Raw genomic sequence first — 21,293 nt, forward strand, 5'->3', positions numbered from 1 at the left:
GCTGAGTTTTAGTAATACAAAATCTTTCATTTGTTAGCTGTTACAAACTGGTATTTTCGTCCCTTTAAATGCCAGAATACCCACAATATTTGTAAAATGATAAAGTGCAAAATAGTGCTCTTTTTAAAACTTCTTAAAAGAACTGGAAGGCCACAGAAAAACACTAAAGATGCATAAAAAGAAAACACTGTAAATAGCTTACATATTAGTAAACCAGGACTGTCCAAGAATGATAGTTTTTAAGTATATGTTTTTTTAATCCTTTTCAAGACCATAAAATCCCATATCCGAAGTAAAATGTCACCTTCAGATCCTTCTTTTGACTACAATAAAAACTGGTCAGAATGCCACAAGCCCCAAAACTCATTGTTACCTATTTATTCCACAAACACTCGATGAATAAAGAGACATACCACACTTGCGTCTGTTATTATAAGCTATTGTAATATAACAACAAAAACACCTATCTTGGTTTTTCAGGTTCTCAACTTTGCCACTTGTTAACTAGACGACTTATCCATGAGGAAGCCTGAACTCAGAAAAACTAAGTGACTACCTTTTGAAAGCAATTTCAATGAGAATAAAAAGGAAAACTCCATGTGATGACAAGTTATTCTTTGGAGTATATGCTGTCACTCTACAACAATGCGAAATATGTTTACACTTTAGAGAAGAAAAAGCCAAGAAGATAAAGATAGCTTAAGAGGTCCACACTAGCCAGAGAAGAGATCTTGCACATTGTCTCACTCCTATACCTATGATACTTCCCAAATACCTGGTGATGTCTCCTACCCAGTTTGTGAAACTTAAGAATCAAAACAGTATGAGTACATTTAACAGTTTGTAACAGCCTCCATTACATCGTTTTGGCAATATTACTTTAATATTCTCAAATATAATATAGTTCAAAAATGTCTTGAAGTACATCATATCCATTTTGTTATTCAAGTTGAAAATACAATTATATGAAAAAACTCAATTCATAGTTTAGGCTCCAAAAAATTATAAACTAAACTAACTGAAAAACTTAATAGGGGCACAGCACTTTTTAGTCCTGTTTGAAAAACAAGATTCAAAATCATTGGTTCTCTGAGCCTCAATTTTAAATCTTTCCATTTCCAATATGTATCTAGCACTCCAAAATACAAACGAGAACACAATGAAACACACAAACTGCTAATTTTCACAGAAGTCTTTGATAAATGTAAAGATGGGGTTTTTAAAAAATACTCATCAGTACAATAGATTATTTGGCAATAAAAGGAATGAATTAATAATATATATTACAACATGGATGAACCTTGAAAACATTAGGCTAAGTGAAATAAGCCAGTCACAAAGGCCACATATTATATAATTCCATTCATGTGAAATGTCCAAAATACACAAATCCATAGATACAGAAATTTCAATTAGTGGGTGTCTGGGACTGGGGGAAGGAATTGGAAGGTAAATGGAAAGTAACCACAAGTAAGTAAAAGCTTTCTTTTGGGGATGAATTTGTTCTAAAATTAGACTATGGTAATGGTTGCATGATTTTGTAAATACATTAAAATCCACTGAATTGTATAAACTGGTGAACTTTATGATATACAAATGACATCTCAATAAAGCTGTTTTGAAAAATAATCAATTAGATCAGCTCACATCTTTGGCCCTCAGAAGTATGGAGCAGTGGTTAAAAGCACTGATGGAGCCATACTGCTAGCCTCTATCACTTACTAACTGTGCAATCACGGACAAGTAAGTAGCCTCTCTGGGCTACCTCTGAAAAATACAGACGATACTGCTTACTTCACAGGATGAAGTTAGCTAACATATGTAAAGCACTCAAATCACCATCTGGCTTTTATTAGATGTTATATGAGTTATTTTTATTAATGAGCCTTTTTCAAGAGAGGAGGGGAGAAATCTTCCCTTACAGTTGAACCAGAAATTAATGGAAAATTATCCTTAATAATAGTTACTTTTCAAATCTAGGATGTACATGAATAATGAAGTAGATACCACAAAAATCTAGGGGAAATACAATATGTAATTTATTGTTTCTCAATTTATAAACATTATCTTGTCTTAGTTTTAATCTACTTTGTAATCCTAGTTTATTCCTTCAAGCAGCCAATTTCATAAAATAACATTAAAAACAAACATATAATTTAAACCAATCTGTTGTAATAATCCCAACATATCCAATTCTTTTAATTCACTGAGTTAAAGAATTGTAATTATCAGAATTTCATTTGGTTTTAATTATTAGAGCACTTTAGAGTGATAAAAGTCAATGTGATAAAAGATGAAAAATTTTATTAATAAACAATTACAGACATTTAATTTACTTTTATTTTTTGTCAAGTATGGAATAGGTAATAAGCTAGTCATATTATTTTATAAAAGAATCGAAATGCAATAAATTTCTATTATGAAGAAAATGAAGGTCTCTGCTTATTACATGGAGTATCCATTATAAAACTTTAAATGAAATTATAGATGATACATCAGAACAATCTTTCAGATATTCAACAGTTTATATACTCAGTACCTCAAATAGAAGACCTCTAGAACTACTATAGGATTCATACCATGGAACAGATTTAAAACAAATGCCAAGAAATGTCACAGATTTTATAAGCCATCCAACCAGACCAGTTTGAAAGTCTGGAGCTGTAGCAGCCCAGCAGGAGACTAATTTTGGAATATGAAGCAAATTCATAAAAAAATAAAAAATAAAAAATAAATAAAAAAACTAAAAGTCCGTTGACTAGTAACAAAGAGGAACAAAGAGGAACTATCTCTCCTGGCAAACACGTTTTATCCCCAGAAATAAACAATTGTCACCACATATGTTTTATAACTTAGTTTTTTTGGTTACAGTATATATGCATTATACTTTTAGAATCTGAGGGAAATGCTATGAATTTCCACTCCTGTCGGATGACACTTTATATTTTAGTCCTTCCTTGATGATTCTCTGGTTCATATTATGAAAAATAGTAAAATAATAATAGCTACTTACATTTAGGGAGAACCTCCCATGCATCAAGTACCATTCCAGGTACTTTTATCAACCTTTTCTATAATATGGAGCATCATTTAAAAAATCACTTTCAAGTGCCTCCCAGAGAATATGCCCCAATGCAAGAATGGCAGCAGAGAAGTGGTCTCCTCCAAGATTAGTGACTGTCATCAAGATTTAAGAGTTGCCATAAAAACTTCTGCTGAAGACCTCTTCTGAGCACCAAGGCCACAATCTCCTACAAGTTTTGCTTCATTAATCCCCTGACCTCAGTCTACCACTTTAGTCTTGTCTGTAGTCCTTAACCCCTTTATCACCTGGAAAGGACAGAGAATGTGAGACTGTTTAAATTTCAGCTACTACTCAAATGAACCACAGAAATGGCCTGATGTGTGTATATATATGTAATTTCACATAAATGAAGGTCTATCATTCTGCCATTCCTATTCGCACAATCATCCATTCTTTTCTTGGATTTCAAAGTAATCAGAGTTAAAACCCCAAAGGCCACATTTCAGGATATTCTTGATCTCATGGGCTTAGGACATGGTGAAATGGGCCTTTTTCATGAGTTATCTATCTCACCTTGATCCCTCTGGCTTGTAATACAGTGGGGAAAAAAAAAAAAGATTGACATTACACTTTGGAAAACTGCCAAATCCAGGTATAAATCATGAGAAAAATATGTAAAGAATGGAGAAAAAGAGAGTAATAACTACACAAAGCAGCAAGAGATTACAACAAATGAGTTAAAAAAAAAAAAAATTAGCTGAATGTCCTAATAGTCATGGAGGGCACGTATTATGAGATTTCACTGTATTTTAATATTTGGTATACCTGCTTGAAAGGTTCAAATGAAAAAAAGTAGTTCCTTAACCAAATGGAAAATCCTACTCCTACAGTCCTACAGTCTGCTGCAGGACACTAAAAGTAAAACTGGCAAATACTTGCATATTTTTAACTAAAAAGACTAATGATAGAAAAGACAGAAGTGAAGACTTCACAGACATTTATAAGGAGATTTGTAAATGTACACAGTATTTGACATTATGTTTACCCTCTAACTCAAAAGAGCAATCCTCAAACAAATAGAACAAAGCAAGGAAAATCTTTTGAGAATTTAAGACTTACTTGTATAACATCTCTGCCCAGGTGTGCAATATATAACCACTCCACTGGAGTATAAAAATGTTTGAGAATCACAGGACTAATAGTTCATTTAGCAATTATTAAGCAATTGCTGGAGGCCTTGTTGAACAAAAGGATAACAGAACAGACCCCATCCTCAGGAAACAACAGCTCAATACTGTCAATGGGCGTAAGTATATCCCACCAGCTCTACTATAAGTGAGACTGTAATATGTATGATCACAGTCTGTGTAAGTTTCATCAGAACAAATTGCTTTTCTTGTGAAAATATTAAACAATTCAATGACTAGATAACTGTTTTTTCACTGTTTTTGGCTTCTTACAAGTCTATTTCTATTACTAATGAAGCCACAATGTTTTCTGCTTGCATTGTACCTGTCTCTCTCTTTCTTAGCTCAAGGAATTCTGCCAACTTTAACTAGTTTGTTTCTTAGGATAATATAACATTTCTCCCATTAAAAATTTCAAAATTTTGTCTAATACTACATCTTATTTCACCAAATTACACTTTTTTGAAAAGTAATTTTAACTTATGTATTCTATTTTTCCTTTATTCAGTGCTTATCATTTCTAATTGTATTTCTAAACAAGAACAAAAAATCTATCAAGTATTCTACAATTAGATGTAAAACATCTGGAAATAGTTGTCAGGGACTACCTCAACAAGCCTGGTACCAAAAGTCTAAAAGTATTTTAACCATCTTACAAACATAAAAGCAGCTGTGGCAGAAGGTTAATAGGAACTGACCTGTTCTTGTATAAATGTCTATCTAAAAGGCTACTTTTCTCAATACCTGGTTTTTGCTTACTTAATTGGTTCAGCTCTTTAAAAAGGTGGGTTTCAGGCAATATACTATCAACTTCAGTCAGTTACACAAGACACAACTAACCTTTTGTTCCGCCTGCAGTTGGTCACATCTTTCCTTCTCATGGTTAAGTTCTCTTTCCATTTTCCCAACTTGTTCTCGAAGTTGTGCTGTTTCTTTTTCCAGAACGGCAATTAACTTTAACAGTTCTTCTTTTTCTTTCATGGTTTTCTCAATTTTCAACTATAAAGCAAAAAACTCAAATTAAATAGTTTTTTGCTTAATCCTAAAATATGTTATTACAAATTTAGTTTTCCATTTCCAAAAAAAATAGTGAAGACTTTCACAGAAAGAACTTTTACATTCTACCTACTTAGACTTCAGTTAGAAAAATTCAACAATCATAAATTTAAACCTTCTTTTGGTTGAGCAAAGAAGAAAATATTAAAAGAAGATATAAAATGAGAGAACTGTATTATGAAGTTGGCTGCTAATCATTTTTGAGATCAAAACTAAAAAAAAAAAGGCATATTAATTTTTCCGTTAATTACGGGACTTTCTGATCCACAGTAATAATCAGATACTCCGAGAGGAAAAGTTGTACCTCTTCTGGAATGCAAACCTATAGGAAATCTTTGAATCTATCACAAACTTATATGGTATATATGGCCTTCATCTATGGAATTACTATTGAAAGTGCTGATTCTTTAAGACATCAAGAAATTTATAGGTTCTATATATAAAATGGCCTCTACTTGGCTAAATTAAAACACTCTTCATAAGTAAAAATACAAATTTTAGGACAAACATGCAGACTGTAACAATATATTAACAATATACCTGATTCTTACAGGAACAGCCAATAGTTCAGGAAAATATGAACTTCAATATTATAAAATATTACTAAATTAATGGTCCTAAGATAGTAAAACAAAGTTTTAATATTTCTCTTACAGGAAGAATGAAGACTCAGAGGGAAGACTTAACAAAGGTGGTATTATACATTTAACTGGTAAAATGTTTTTCCTCCATATACCCTAAATTGGTTTTCCAGGGTCATGGGATTATGAAATTAAACTGATTAAATTCTAAAATGGCTCTTATCAAAGTTGAATAGCTGCAAACTTTCTGAATGACTCTTCTACCTGTTCCAACAAATCAAACCAAAATGCCAGGAAAAGTTTATTTATTCAATCATTGAATTTCTTTTATATCTTATCTATTTTTTAAAAATGATTTGAAGTAGATTGCAATAAATGGCATTCAATAAAGTCAACAGAAAATTAGAAACAGGCAAGTATATTACCCATAAAGGTTAGTATCATTATTAATTTGGCATTAAGTCTGGCTCAAAACTATCTGGCAGCTTAAAAATAAAGATATATCTTGACAAAGCACAACACAGACTTTATAAAAAAATCACCTTTTCCAGTGATTTATTTAATTCACATATACTTTCTCGAGTTCACTAAAGCTTAAGTAGACATTTTAGAAGAATTCAAATTAGATAAGAACGTATATGTCTCATTTCTTGCCTCAATTTTGTATTTTGAAATATGTTAAGAATACAAAATAGTTAAAATTTTACAATGATCATCCAAACATCCATCACCTAAATTCACTAATTATTAATATCTTACCATGTTTATTTTATCTCTCTTTATATACTTAAGCTTATGTATCCTTTTTTCTTCTAAGCCATTTGAAATGAAATTGCAGACACTTCACTCCTAAATACTTCAGAGCAAGCATCACCTAATAAGGACAGTGGCTTTAAACCACCACTATTATTATAGCTAAGAATATTAAGAATAATTTTATATTCCCCAATAGGCCATAGTCAAATATCCCTCATTATTCCCCTCATTATTTTTTTTTTTAATCTAGGATATAATCAAGGTCCACACATGGCAAAATTATGTCTCATTAATCACTTTTAATGTCAACAGGGCCCCAGATAATGTCTCACATTTGTACTAATTTTGTGCAGTTTTAGATAAAACAAAAACTTTAATGAATGTGGGGATTTTAAAGACTCATCAAAATATTGGTTAAAAAAATTTAATCTTAGAAATACTTAAGAAACAGCAATTTTCGTTTTCTTTATAAAGTACCCTTTGCAAAGTAGGAAGGAGTGAAACAGAATGTGGTATGTCTCAATCTACTTGAAGAAAAAGTACAACATAGATGTGAATGCCAAAATGCCCATCACTTTTCTGTTGGAGGCCCTGAAATGAGGGTGGTCTAATAAGTATTCAAAAAGCTACAGTATAAATACTAACTGCATTCTTAAGATCTGGGCTTGTTTCAGCATCTTTGAATGGCATTCAAATACAAAGCTAAAAACCTTGATCATCAGGCAGTTGCACCACAAAATGTTTTAGTCACCCTATAAAAGTTACATTTCTTTAAGATAAGAGAGGAATTTCTGGAAAGGGGAAGGAAAGATATGAAAGAATTCACAATAAAAAATGATTGGTTCCTCCTAACCTAGTTTGACTGTCTAATAAAAGTATTATATCTGTAGCCTCTTGTCTTTTTGCTCCAGTCTCAGTTCTTTGAGGTAAATAAAAGTAAAATCAAAGGCATTAAATATTTACATGTTAAAAAAATCTATCCAACTATAAAAAAAAAGCAATGGCTGCAATAGAAGAAATATGAATATAAATTAGCCAAAAATGTATAATGAACCAATTTGAGAAGCTATTTTTCTTACTATTATAATAGAGGGCACTATATATAATTAATCACAATAACTCAAATATAGCTGTAGTTTTTTAGGTATAGGATAAAGATACTGAAAAATGTGATCTTAAAATGAGAAAAGAATGTCACTCTATTTTCTCTGTCAATGACTACTAAAAATTAATACATAAGGCATTATTAGACCATCTACACAGTAAATTTATATTGAAGCCATTATCATGACTCCATAATATTATATTTACAAAAACAGTAAATAATAAATAGCTTTTTAAATTTTCTTTTTAAATTATGGTTAATCTAGGCTTATCCATTTCATCAGAAGTACAACAACAGGAATCATTCTAAAAATGCTCAATCTAAATTAAGAGACTGGGAAGCTCTCCTGCCTCACTGCCACACTTTAGAAAGAGAATGCTCACGGTAGTGAAACCAAGTTCACATCCTTACAGTTAGATTTACTGATTTATACCATTATCCCAAGCAGCTTCATCCTCAAATTGGTAACATTCTACAATGAAATGATTACGCCACCACAAAAAGTTAGGCAAAGGAACGTAAGGAAAGCTTTAGACCTAAACTCTCCCAATTGGTACTTACTGCACTATCTACTATGCACAAAATAAGGGCAGGCCCTAGGGACAGTCCCTGCCACAGTGGAACCAACAGCATAATTATGGCCGAAAGATTTTTTAAGCATTTAAAAAAGACACTCTATTTTAGTTAAAAAGCATTGGATTTTTTTTTTTTTTTTTTTTTGAGACGGAGTCTCGCTCTGTCACCCAGGCTCGAGTGCAGTGGCGCGATCTCGGCTCACTGCAACCTCCGCCTCCCGGGTTCAGGCCATTACCCTGCCTCAGCTTCCCGAGTAGCTGGAATACAGGCGCCCGCCACAACGCCTGGCTAATTTTTTGCATTTTTAGTAGAGACAGAGTTTCACCGTGTTAGCCCGGATGGTCTCGATCTCCTGGCATCGTGATCCTCCCACCTCGGCCTCCCAGAGTGCTGGGATTACAGGCGTGAGCCACTGCATCAAGTTAAAGCATTCGATCTTTGTGGCAACTCTCACGTAACCTTAAAGTTCTTAAAATGCCAACCGACGTGAGCTCTGTTCTTAAAGTTATCAGTGAATCACTATCTCACTGTGAACACCAACCTCAAGAAGGCCTGCTTTTGTGGTCACCACTAACATGTCAGAATTTCCTTCATCTTCCATAGTAAGCAGCTCTTCAACTGGAGAAGAAGCTCGAAACTGGAAAGGTGTACTTGCTCCACGAATTTCACCCTTATGGGTAACATAACAGAACTGATAAAATTCTCCATCATCATTTGGAAGGTAATATCCTAAGAGGAAGTTAACAAACAAAATTATTAAACTTCCTATTATAAAATTCATGTTATTTCAATTTAACAATACTTGCCGTATCTCATTCCGCACACTGTTCTTGGCACGTATCTGGGATATGTCCTTCCTCCTTTCACAAATTATCAAAACTAGACTCTTCCTTCCTCCTTAAAGTTAAAATTTTTCTTCTCTTAGGTTTAAGCTTATATTCCCAGAATATCCTTTCCCCTTGTATCTTCTAGGGCAAAACCCACTCATCTGGGAGAAGCAAGTATATACTTTACAATGGGAAACAGGCTGGAGGAGAAGCAAGGGAAGAACCAATATAAAAATCTACTGAGGACTGGGAGTGGGGATGGGAATATGTCATTTAAAGAAATCTTCCCTCCAATTTGACATTCATTACATGTAAATGAGAGATATTAACTAAAGGAATATGCTGCACATGTGAACTATATGAAGGCAGAAAAGAAGATGAGGTCTGCTAGTGCAGTATGGTAAAAATAAGCTTTAGAACCCAGTGCAGTGGCTCATGCCTATAATCCCAGCACTTTGGGAGGCCAAGGTGGACAGGTGACTTGAGCCAGGAGTTCCAGACCAGCCTGGCCAACATGGTGAAACCTTGTCACTACAAAAAAATACAAAAAATTGCCAGGTGTGGTGGCATGTGCCTGTAGTCCCAGCTACTAGGGAGGCTGAAGTGAGAGGATCGCTTGAGCCCAGGAGGTCAAGACTGCAATGACCCATGATGGTGCCACTGAACTCAAGCCTGGGCGACAAAGTGAGACCCTGTCTCAAAAAAAAAAAAAGCTTTAGAACCCCACAGCTCTATTCAGAATTCCAGCTCTACCACTATTATTTACTTAACCTCCCTGAGCTACAGGCTCTTAGTCTGTTAAAAAAAAAACAAAAACAAAAAAAAACCAGGGGTGGTGGCTCATGCCTGTAATCCCAGCACTTTGGGAAGCTGAGGCGGGTGGATCACCTGAGGTTGGGAGTTTGAGACCAGCCTGACCAACATGGAGAAATCCCAACTCTACTAAAAATACAAAATTAGCCAGCAGTGGTGGCGCATGCCTATAATTCTAGTTACTCTGGTGACTGAGGTAGGAGAATCGCTTGAACCTGTGAGGCGGAGGTTGCAGTGAGCCAAGATCGCGCCTCTGCACTCTAGCCTGGGCAACAAGAGCAAAACTCCATCTCAAAAAAAAAATTAAAGAAAAAAAAAAGGCTATCTGTCTCAGAGATCCAAAATATTAACAAATAGATAATATATTTATAGTATCTAGAATAATATGTTCAATATTTGCCCCCTTCTTTCCTCAATTTGTTATTCCATTTTAAATTTTGCTGGATTATTGTAACTTAAAATTAATCTTTGTCTCCCCCTCAAAGCTCACACAGTACTTTTTACATTAAAAAAATAAACATCTCCTATCGCTTCTCAGCCTTTTTGGCTAAGATCAAGTGTAAAAACTACATACCTCCACAGTAAACCTAACATTACTGGTTACTATGTACATGCCTTACAACTACATCAGACCTCTAAAACACCGTAGATACCACACATACACATTGAGGGCACATGTATGTGTATATATTTGTGCATATACATATTAAAAAATTCAGAATTCCCCACAATGACTTGTAAAAAGAAAACATTCAATAATTGTGAAACGAATAAACAAAGATAAATATCTTACCTTATTAATATCTACCCCAAAAGCTATAATCACTATGCTTGCTATTCTTTCATGCCTTGAAATTTTCAGCCTCAGTTATTATACCTACTTCACCTGATTTCACTCTTTAAAAAACAGCTGGCTGTTCTCCTTAGAAACAGAGAGGACAGGCCGGGCACGGCGGCTCACGCCTGTAATCCCAGCACTTTGGGAGGCTGGGGCGAGCGGATCACGAGGTCAGGAGATCCAGACCATCCGGGCTAACACAGTGAAACTCCGTCTCTACTAAAAATCCAAAAAAATTAGCTGGACGTTGTGGTGGGTGCCTGTAGTCCCAGCTACTCAGGCGGCTGAGGCAGGAGAATGGCGTGAACATGGGAGGCAGAGGATGCAGTGAGCCGAGATCACGCCGCTGCACTCGAGCCTGGGAGACACAGTGAGACAGGCTGTGTCTCCCAGAAACAGAGAGGACAGGCAGACAATATTATCACATAAGATAAATTCTTATGGCACTTTAAAGCGAAGTAGTAGTCCACAAAAAGAAATTAGGAGGGGTGGAGCATGTCAAAAAAAGTACAGGAGCCTACTTGAAATGCTCCAATGGCTAAAGCTGAAACAAGTAACAAAAAAAAATACGGTATTAGACTTTATTTCACAGAAGAAATTAATGATTCCATGGAGAAGATGACAATTCTTTCTAACATAATGATCAACTAATAAATATACAAGTAATGAACTTCATTAGACAAACACCGCAATAATCGTAGGCAAGATGCACGGAGGGATACTAAAATTAGTGGCTGAAAATATGAGGAGAAACAACATATTTCCACAGTATCAAAGTAGCTCCCTTTTAATATGCATTAATTACAAGGGGAAAAAAAATAACTTTATTTACAGTGGAGAAACCCAGAAGACACAATCTTAAGCAATCAAGATTATTATAACCAGTAATAAGATATATGGACATCACATACTCCCTGATAAAATGTACTGAGAAAGGTACAGTACTATTTCTATGGCATTCTTCCCAAAAATGCATAACTTCAATCTAATGATGAGAAAACAATGAGCAAAACCAAGATGAGAGACAAGCTACTACCAAAACAAACAACAACAACACAAAATGCTAACAGTACTTTACAAGAAAGTAAAGGTTATGAAAGATAAGGAGAAACCAAGGAGACTAAGACAACATGACAACTAAATGCAAAGAGGGATTAGGGACTGGATCTAAGAACAGAAAAAGAACAGTAATGGAAGCACTGGTGAAATCTGAGTAAGGCTTGTACTTTAGTCAATAGTACTATACCACTATTAAACTACTGTTTTCTTAAATAAATGTACCATGGTCATGCAAGATGCTCACATGAGAGGAAGCTGGGCAAAGGGCATACAGAAATTCTGTGAACTACTTTTGCAAGTTTTCTTTACATCTAAAATTACTTCAAAATACAAAGTTTAAATAAGCAAATATCATAGACATGTATCTGGCAATATACATTTTTAAGGTTTCTAAAAATCCACCCTCCTAATCTCTACTAAAAACTTACTAATTCATACCAACTTCCAAATAGCCACTAGGCTTACTTAAAAGCTTAACTAGAAAACAAATATACAGCATAATTAATCAGCTCTGGCATCAAGACATTAGAAACTCTACAAACTAGGTATTCAAGGTCTGATTCTTTTTTTTTTGAGACGGAGTCTCGCTGCGTCACCAGCTGAAGTGCAGTGGCCTGATCTCGGCTCACCGCAACCTCCACCTCCCTGCTTCAAGCAATTCCCCTACCTCAGCCTCCCGAGTAGCTGGAATTAATAGGCGCACGCCACGACGACTGGCTAATTCTTTTGTATTTTTAGTGGAGACAGGGTTTCACAATGTTGGCAAGACTGGTCTCAGGTAATCCACCCACCTCCGCCTCCCAAAGTGCTGGGATTACAGGCATGATCCACTGCGCCCGACCTCAAGGTCTGATTCTTTAAAAAACAAAAACTTCACTAAAATAAACTGCTAAAAAATATGGTTCAAAACCATTTGAGATAGACCTAATTATTCAGAGCTGCAATTTAAAGCTGCCTGGAAAAACTGTTGTCAGATAGATACTGAAAATAAAATCGGAAAAAGTAAAAACAAAATTTTCGAGTCGAATTTTACAGACTGTGCCTTTAGTGTTCAACAAGATAATAATAAATAAATAAGGGTTCATTTAGGAAAACAATCACGTTTAGGTACTGTTAGATGTTTCGGGTTTCGCATTCCAGGATTCTCATGACTCATCCACAAAATGAGCAAAGTGATTTGCATTATGCTTGAAAGCCCTTCTATAACTCTAATATTTGATGACTAAGCTTTCCCTGACTTCCTTACGCAACAAAAAAGTTCTAGGCAGGCAGATGCTTTTATTTCTGAATTTCAAAACTCAAAATAAAAATGAACTGTTGAATTTTCAGAAACTTGTAAAACATATTGCATTTATGCTTAGTGCCCATGAATTTTTGAGACAGGGTCTCACTCTGTCGCCCAGTCTGGAGTGAAGTGGTACAATCTCGGCTCACTGCAACTACAGCCTCCTGGGCTCAAGTGATCCTCCACCTAAGCCTCTCAAGTAGCTGGGACTACAGGTGCACACCACCATGCCTGGCTAATTTTGGGGATATTTTTTGTAGAGATAAGGTTTCACCAAGTTGCCCAGGCTGGTCTCAAATTCCTAGGCTCATGCAATCCATCCTCCTTGGCCTCATAAAATGCTAACATTACAAGCGTGAGCCACCACGTCTGGCCCAAAAATGTTTTTGAAGTATTAACAGAAATAAACTGGATGCTTTTTCTCTCTCTCTTTTAACCACTTTTAAACTTATTGCTAAGTCCCTAATAAACAAATGCAATAGTCAATATAACACATTAAATAACTTTTTTTGCAACAGATGGAGTCTCGCTATGTTGCCCACACTGGTCTCTAACTCCTGGTCACAAGCCATCTGCCTGCCTCAACCTCCCAAATAACTGAGATTACAGGTGTGAGTCACCATTAAAAAAATAAGTTAACCTGGCAGTTAACTTATTTTTTAAGAGGAAACCAATCACAATAAAAATGATTAAAAATAAAACAACAGCTGTTAGGAAAGAAGTTTTAAACATAACAAAACTGGTTCCAATACACACCTAAATTTTATTATCTAAAAAAAGCTATTTTAAAAGATAAACTACATATATAATTTATAACATTTCCTTATCCAAAAACATCTATGAGGACCTAAATCATTGCCCATATTACACTACAAGTTTTATCCTCTGCATATTGGTTTCCTGGCACAGAATATAAGGAAATATCTTTATATATGCAAGCTCCATGCACTCACAGTGCCAATTAATGTTTAGACCAAACATATGCAAAATTCAGAATAAAGTGGAAAAAAGTTTTTAAACAAACAGACCACCAAAATCCAAAACATCAAATGCTGCTGAAATGTGGAATAACAGGAACTCTCATCATTCATTGCAGGGAGGAATGTAAAATGGTACGAGCCACTTGGAAGACAGTTTCGCAGTTTCCTACAAAACTGAACCTATCATACAATTAATTAATTACATTCCCTGGTATTTACTCAATGAAATGAAAACTTACATCCACACAAAAACTTGCACAAGAGTGTTTATTGTAGCTTTATTAGTAAGTGCCAAACGTGGAAGCAACCAAGGTGTCCTTCAATAGATTAATAAACTATGATACATCCATTCAATAGAATATTAATCAGTAATAAAAGAAATGAGCTATTCAAACCACTAAAAGACATGAGGGAATTTAAACCACATGTTACTAAGTAAAAGAAGCCAATCTGAAAAGACTACATATCATACGATTCCAACTCTATGACATTTTACGGCAAACTGTGGGGACAGTAAAACATCACTGGTTGCCAGGGTTTTACGAGGAGGGAAAGAGAGATGAGTTGGTGGGACACAGGAGACTTTTAGGGGAGTGAAGTTATTGTTCTTTATGATACTGCAACAGTAGGTATATGTCTTCATACATTCATCAAAATCAACAGAATTTACATCACACAGTGAACCCTGACGTAAACTATGAACTCAGACAATAATAGTGTATTAATATTGGTCCATCAGTTGTAACAAATGGAGCACACAAGATGTTAAAATTAAGGAAAGCAGGGAAGGGTAGTGTAAGGGATTGCAAGAGAACTACTTTTCATTCAATTTTTTCTGTAAACCTAAAACTGCTCCAAAAAAGTTTATTAATTTTTTTAAATTAAACCATCTGAAGCTGATTAATCTGAGCCTAGTTATTTTAGAAGGCTGCTCTGCACATGTCACCAAAATCCAAGTCAGATATTGCCTGATAAAAAACAGGACATTTTAACTTAGATAAGACCCTATCAATTAGATAATGTGTTTTTGTTTTTGTTTTTGTTTTTGTTTTTGAGACGTAGTCTCGCTCTGCCGCCCAGGCTGGAGTGCAGTGGCCGGATCTCGGCTCACTGCAAGCTCCGCCTCCCGGGTTTACGCCATTCTCCTGCCTCAGTCTCCCGAGTAGCTGGGACTACAGGCGCCCGCCACCTCGCCCGGCTAGTTTTTTTGTATTTTTTAGTAGAGACGGGGTTTCACCGTGTTAGCCAGGATGGTCTCGATCTCCTGACCTCGTGATCCGCCCGTCTTGGCCTCCCAATCAATTAGATAATGTTAACAATTATTTGCTGAAAACTGCCATGCCACTGGTTCCCAAACTTCAACATAACAGAATCACCTGTTGATCTTTCCAAAATTCTAAAACCCAGGCCATACCACAGACCAATTAAATCACAACATCTGGAGGTGGGACATAAATTTCTGCATGTCTTAAAGCACTCAGGTGATTCCAAATTACAGTTAAATTTGGAAATCACTATACCAAAGCTATGTGCATAGGCTCCAAGTTATGCTGCCCTTAAAACAGGCTGATGCTCTCTCTTAGCAACTATAACAAAAGCTAAAACTCAAGGGAGGGATCACTATAAAAATTTTTTGGCCAGGTGTGGTGGCTCACGCCTGTAATTCCAGCACTTTCGGATGCCAAGGTGGGAGGATCACAAGGTCAAGAGATCGAGACCACCCTGGCTAACACGGTGAAATCCCATCTCTACTAAAAATACAAAAAAAATTAGCTGGGCGTGATGGCGGGCACCTATAGTCCCAGATACTTGGGAGGCTGAGGCAGGAGAATGGCGTGAACCTGGGAGGCGGAGCTTGCAGTGAGCTGAAATCGGGCCACTGCACTCCAGCCTGGGCAACAGAGAAAGACTCCATCTCAAAAAAATAAAAATAAAAAAAAGAAATCGATAATACTAGAAATGTTTATCCCAAATTCAAACTGTTTTTTAGTTCCTTTCTGAAGTAAGCATTTGCATGCTAACAAAGTATTTTCATTAAATAAATATTTTAGTATAGTTTGGTTTTTTTAGAGGCTTTTCTTTTAGTTTGTTAAAACAAATTTAATTTTTAACATTCTGAAGATGGTAAACCAGATCAGATAAGGGAGAAATGATCTGAGGTTTCATTTTAAAGATTTAGGGCCAGCCATGGTGGCTCACACCTGTAAACTCAGCATTTTGGGAGGCCGAGGCAGGTGGATCACCTGACATTAGGAGTTTGAGACCAGCCTGGCCAACATGGCAAAACCCCGTCTCCATTAAAAATACAAAAATTAGCCAAACGTTGTGGTGAGCACCTGTAGTTCCAGCTACTCAGGAGGCTGAGCCACAAGAATCGCTTGAACCCAGCAGGCGGAGATTGCAGTGAGCTGAGATTACACCATTGCACTCCAGCCTGGTGACACAGTGTGACTCCGGCTCAAACAAAAAAGATTTACACGATTTTTAAATTGCATTAAAATATGTGAAAATGTGTGAGACAATAAACTTTATTTTAAATCATTCATCTCATAATCCCGAGCACATTTTTTTTAAAGTAATGATTCATAAAATGTAAACTTCTTTCTGCTAACATAAGAACATTCTTAATAGAGCCCATTGCTTAAACATATGAGAAACTCAGAGGAAAAAGTCTTAATTATTAATAGCCAGTCCCAGGGAAGAGCAATAAAGTCCTAGAATTTTTTTTTTAAACACAAAGGCAAATAAAGTTCTCAATAGCAAAGAGGCAGTTTTAGAGAATGTTCAACCTGGGGTCAAAGGATAAAGAAAATTCAGGTCATCCATCAACTTTAATGGTAAAAACATTATATTTTTATTTTTACCAACATTTAACTAAAATTTCAGCATTTACTTTGATTATCAGTATTTGTGATTTTTGTCACCAACAGGAATTACTTATATGTTAATACCACATTACAATTGTTACAGGTATCTCAATGTTATCTTACTTGGAAATCATGGCAGCGATTAAATCTGCCAATAAAATACATCTTGTTACACAGATTTTGAAGCACATGTATTAATATATCAAAAATCTGTTATTGTGATATTATAATTATTTCAATATAATTGGTTTTCTTTGCAATTTTGTCTTACTTTATATTCATTAAAATATTATTCTGAGACAGAGTCCACAAACTTCACCAGACCAAAAGAAATCTATGACATACACAAGAGTAAGAATTCACTTTAATACAACCCTAAAGTCAGTAAAATTATAATACAAAATTACTCTGCAGCAAATTCTTTGATAGATCTCTGAATAAGTGTTATTTTTTTTTTCAAGTTTTTAAGTTGTGGTAAAAAAACACATAAAATTTACTATCTCAAGCATTTTAAAGTGTATAGTTCAATGTTAAACACATTCATATTGTTGTGCAACTAACATTATCTCCAAAATTCATCTTTCAAAACTGAAACTCTCTACCCGCATTAAACAATAACTCCCCATTCCTCCCTTGAGGGAACCTGAACGCCCTGCGGACCACCATTCTACTTTCTGTGTCTATCCCTACTCTAAGTACCTCATATAGTGGAATTATACAGTATTTTTCTTTTTGTGATTGGTTTATTTGACTTATAACATCCTCAGTGTTCATCCATATTGTAGCATATGTCAGAATTACCTGAATAAGAGTATTTTTAAAATTTTGTAAATAATGCCAAGCTAACACAAAAATGAATTTTATATTACTTTATATCCATTTTATAATACAGGAACTTACACATGACAGAATTCAAATAACTACAAGTTCTGTTAATCATTTTTGTGGTTTTCATCTGGACTATTTCCTCACCTCTTTTTTGTTACATTATTCTAATATCTGTTATCACTATTGTTTGTTTTCTCACTTGAAAAAAAAATCCCCAAAAATTAATATCTAAAAAGAAACCCACTCTTCAGTGAAAGTTAAGACAACAACCAATAACTTTTAAATGTCTACATAAAACATCATGTGGCCTACACTAGACAGTTACATTCTTAGGGCTTTTGCTAAGTAAAGACACAAATTAATTCAACTTTGGTACCCTGGACATACCTGAACAAATCATTACAATGGAGTACAACATCTCTAACGGCAATAAGACATCCTGTTTCATCGAGTTCTGCAGTTTTCAGTCCTTACCTTGGAATGCTAGTACACAATTGACTGTTGATCCTTCCACATAATGTTCAGGCATAGGGGACCATAAAAACGTGTAATAATCACGAGCAGTACTCCATCCAACCTAAAGGGAAATAACAAAAAAGGCAGGTTTATAAGCAAATAGTTTAATATTAGGCTCATACAGCATTTTTAAATTGTATTTTATAGTTAAAATATACATTTAATATGTTTACAAATCTTGAGTATTTTAACAAGCATGTCAAATTATTTTTAAATTAAACCACAGCCTAATGCTATAAAAATCTACATAAATTGAATAGTAGAATTTCTACTGTATTAAAAAGGAATTTGCTTCCAATTTCTCAAGGATAATCCATCCACATGATCAAATATAAAAACTTGTTTTGATTAAAATTTAATTTCACTAAACACAGTGAGTTTTTAAATACTTGTTATTTATTTTTTATTGACCACAGAGTATTATTTTCAAAGGTGGCACATACTGAATGTCTAGTAGATCCAACAACTGAGGGAGTTACAGACTAAAGAAATTAATATTTAAAACATTAGACATGCATTACAAATTCACCTCTGAAGAATTTTCAGATATATCAAAATTCAAAAAACTTAATTTATACCTCCAATTTAAGTGTTTTATTTGTTTTACTTAGACATCTGCCTCCCTCTAAATTCACTAAATTCACTAATCCCTCATCTTTGGCAAGTCTTGCCTACAGCCAATTGGCAAATTTTGTAAAAAGACCTTTAGCACCAAGATGTTTATATATATACAGATAGATCACCCATGTCTCAAATAACACATTTTCTACTTACAACATGAATATATACATATCTCAATCCGTATTTTCCAGATGGACTATGCCATGCTAAATATTGAAAACTAGAGATGTTTAAAACAGGTACTAGATATCCATTTGCTAGTAATATTACAAAAATTTATGTATAAGCCAAAAGGTTAGATTATACCTAGGATTCTGATTGGCCTGATTATAGACAACAGAATGCTGAAGCTGGATAAACCTTGTCACCTTTAGCCTCCAAAAGAATGGTTGAAACTACAGGTTACAACCCAGTAGGAAGTGATAAAACCAATTTAGTGGTTCATGACTGGCATTTATTTTGTAATTATACAGAAGAGAAAGTACTGGAGTACATTAAGGGTAAGTGTTTCATGAAATTTGGTTTCTGGTGTATTTGCATGCTGGGACAAATCTTACAATTTATTCTGTTCTGTGTCAAGGTAAAAAACACTTGACACTATTCATCTCTTTACAGATATGAAACCTAAGGAATCAGTGAACAAGTCATTTACCTCACCTGTTTGAGCCAGTTTTTCCTTTCAGTTGTTGGAAGAATTAAATAACATAATGAACCTAAAAGCAGCACGTGAAGTGCCTAATCCATGGCAAACACTCCATGAATGGTAGTTATTATAGGTGCAGTATTTTGTAATAATTAAGAGCATAGAGTGTGAGGTCAGAATACCAGAACAGATCATTTGCTAGCTGTATGGTTTTGGACAAGTTATTCATTTCTATTTTCTCCTCTGATAACAAAAACAGCCTCTAAAGGTTGTGTCTGTATTAAATGAGATCATCCCTGTAGAGTATTTAGCACAGTGCCTATCACATAAGTGCTTCTTAGCAGCCTGAGAACTGAGCCTACCAAGAAGTTGGGGGGTGAGATACAATCCTAAGCAAAAAGTCAGAAATACAGAACTACACTTCAAACTGCTTTTAAGTAAGGAAAACTAAATAGTTCTTAAGTCACTTAGAGAGCGGCATGTTAGGCATACATAAAAAATAAATGTAGAAGTCTCTCAACCTGGAAAGACATAGGGAATGGGCTCCTTTGGGATGTAACTGTCTTATATCAAGCTCCCACATGAAAGTATGTTAGAGTGGACAGTACTGGAAGGAACACAAAAGATGAACATCAGGAAATTATGTAGGAGTCCACTGCAATAACAATAAATCTAATTAGAAGGGTCAATAAACCATAACGTGTCCAAACCAAAGGTTGATTCTCTGTTTTATTTTCCTGGTCACCGGGCTAGAACTTGCTTCTCAATGCTACAGGATACACTGAAATACAAGAAATCTTGTCTTTTAGTCCACCATTACCAAGCGAAAAGAAAATTATTACACTTACAGTTGATAACAGCAATTTTCAAATATTGAAAAATGGCAGGGAGAACATGGCAACACTTCAGACAATGGGACAAAATAGCCAGTTATCTAAAACTGCCAAAATATATTGCTTCTAGGAGATACACCTGAATCTAGTTAACCAGTTAATTGTAGTCACAGATACCATTGGAGGCTGTATCTATGTTAAGAAAGAAACTAAAGCAATGAATATGTCACATACTTTAGTTTGAAGAATTACAACAGCAGTGGGCATCATTCTTGTTACTACTGCAACAGCAAAATAAATGAGAAAATGGAAATTAAACAAGGATGACAGAGAAGGGAGAAAGCCACAATATATTCCTTTTAAACAGGATTAACATTTCAGAAAAACACGCTGGGTAAGTTTTTGTTTTTGTTTTGTTTTGTTTTGTTTTTTTGAGACGGAGTCTAGCTCTGTCGCCCAGGCTGGAGTGCAGTGGCGGATCTCGGCTCACTGCAAGCTCCGCCTCCCAGGTTCACGCCATTCTCCTATCTCAGCCTCCCAAGTAGCTGGGACTACAGGCGCCCGACACCACGCCCGGCTAATTTTTTGTATTTTCAGTAGAGACGGGGTTTCACTGTGTTAGCCAGGATGGTCTTGATCTCCTGACCTCGTGATCCGCCCGCCTCCGCCTCCCAAAGTGCTGGGATTACAGGCGTGAGCCACCGCGCCCGGCCGGATAAGTTTTGATCATAAAGGAAATTCTGAGAAAGAACATACAGAAGACCATAATGACATCAAAGTTACCTAGAAAAAATAAAGATAATAAATCCTGGAGAAACACTGAGGAAAAGACAGAAACATTAGGGTGAGGAAAGCATACGAGAGACCAGTTGGAAAGAAAGAAACAGAGAAGAGGGG

At 35.2% G+C, this 21,293-nt stretch overlaps 1 protein-coding gene across 22 annotated transcripts in view; it reads right to left on the minus strand.

Annotated features, from left to right (window-relative positions):
- Positions 1-21,293, minus strand: part of TAX1BP1 (Tax1 binding protein 1) — a 91,299-nt gene that overhangs the window by 56,040 nt on the left and 13,966 nt on the right. For all 22 annotated transcript variants that reach the window (XM_065541015.2, XM_074035311.1, XM_065541012.2 and 19 more), the window contains exons 3-5: positions 18,258-18,360; positions 8,828-9,015; positions 5,053-5,211 (exon numbers count right to left, since the gene is read on the minus strand). In XM_065541015.2, the coding sequence (XP_065397087.1) occupies positions 5,053-5,211; positions 8,828-9,015; positions 18,258-18,360 (450 nt within the window). The remainder of the gene's footprint in view (positions 1-5,052; positions 5,212-8,827; positions 9,016-18,257; positions 18,361-21,293) is intronic.

Source organism: Macaca fascicularis, chromosome 3 (genome assembly GCF_037993035.2).
Source record: "Macaca fascicularis isolate 582-1 chromosome 3, T2T-MFA8v1.1".
Lineage (NCBI taxonomy): Eukaryota > Metazoa > Chordata > Mammalia > Primates > Cercopithecidae > Macaca > Macaca fascicularis.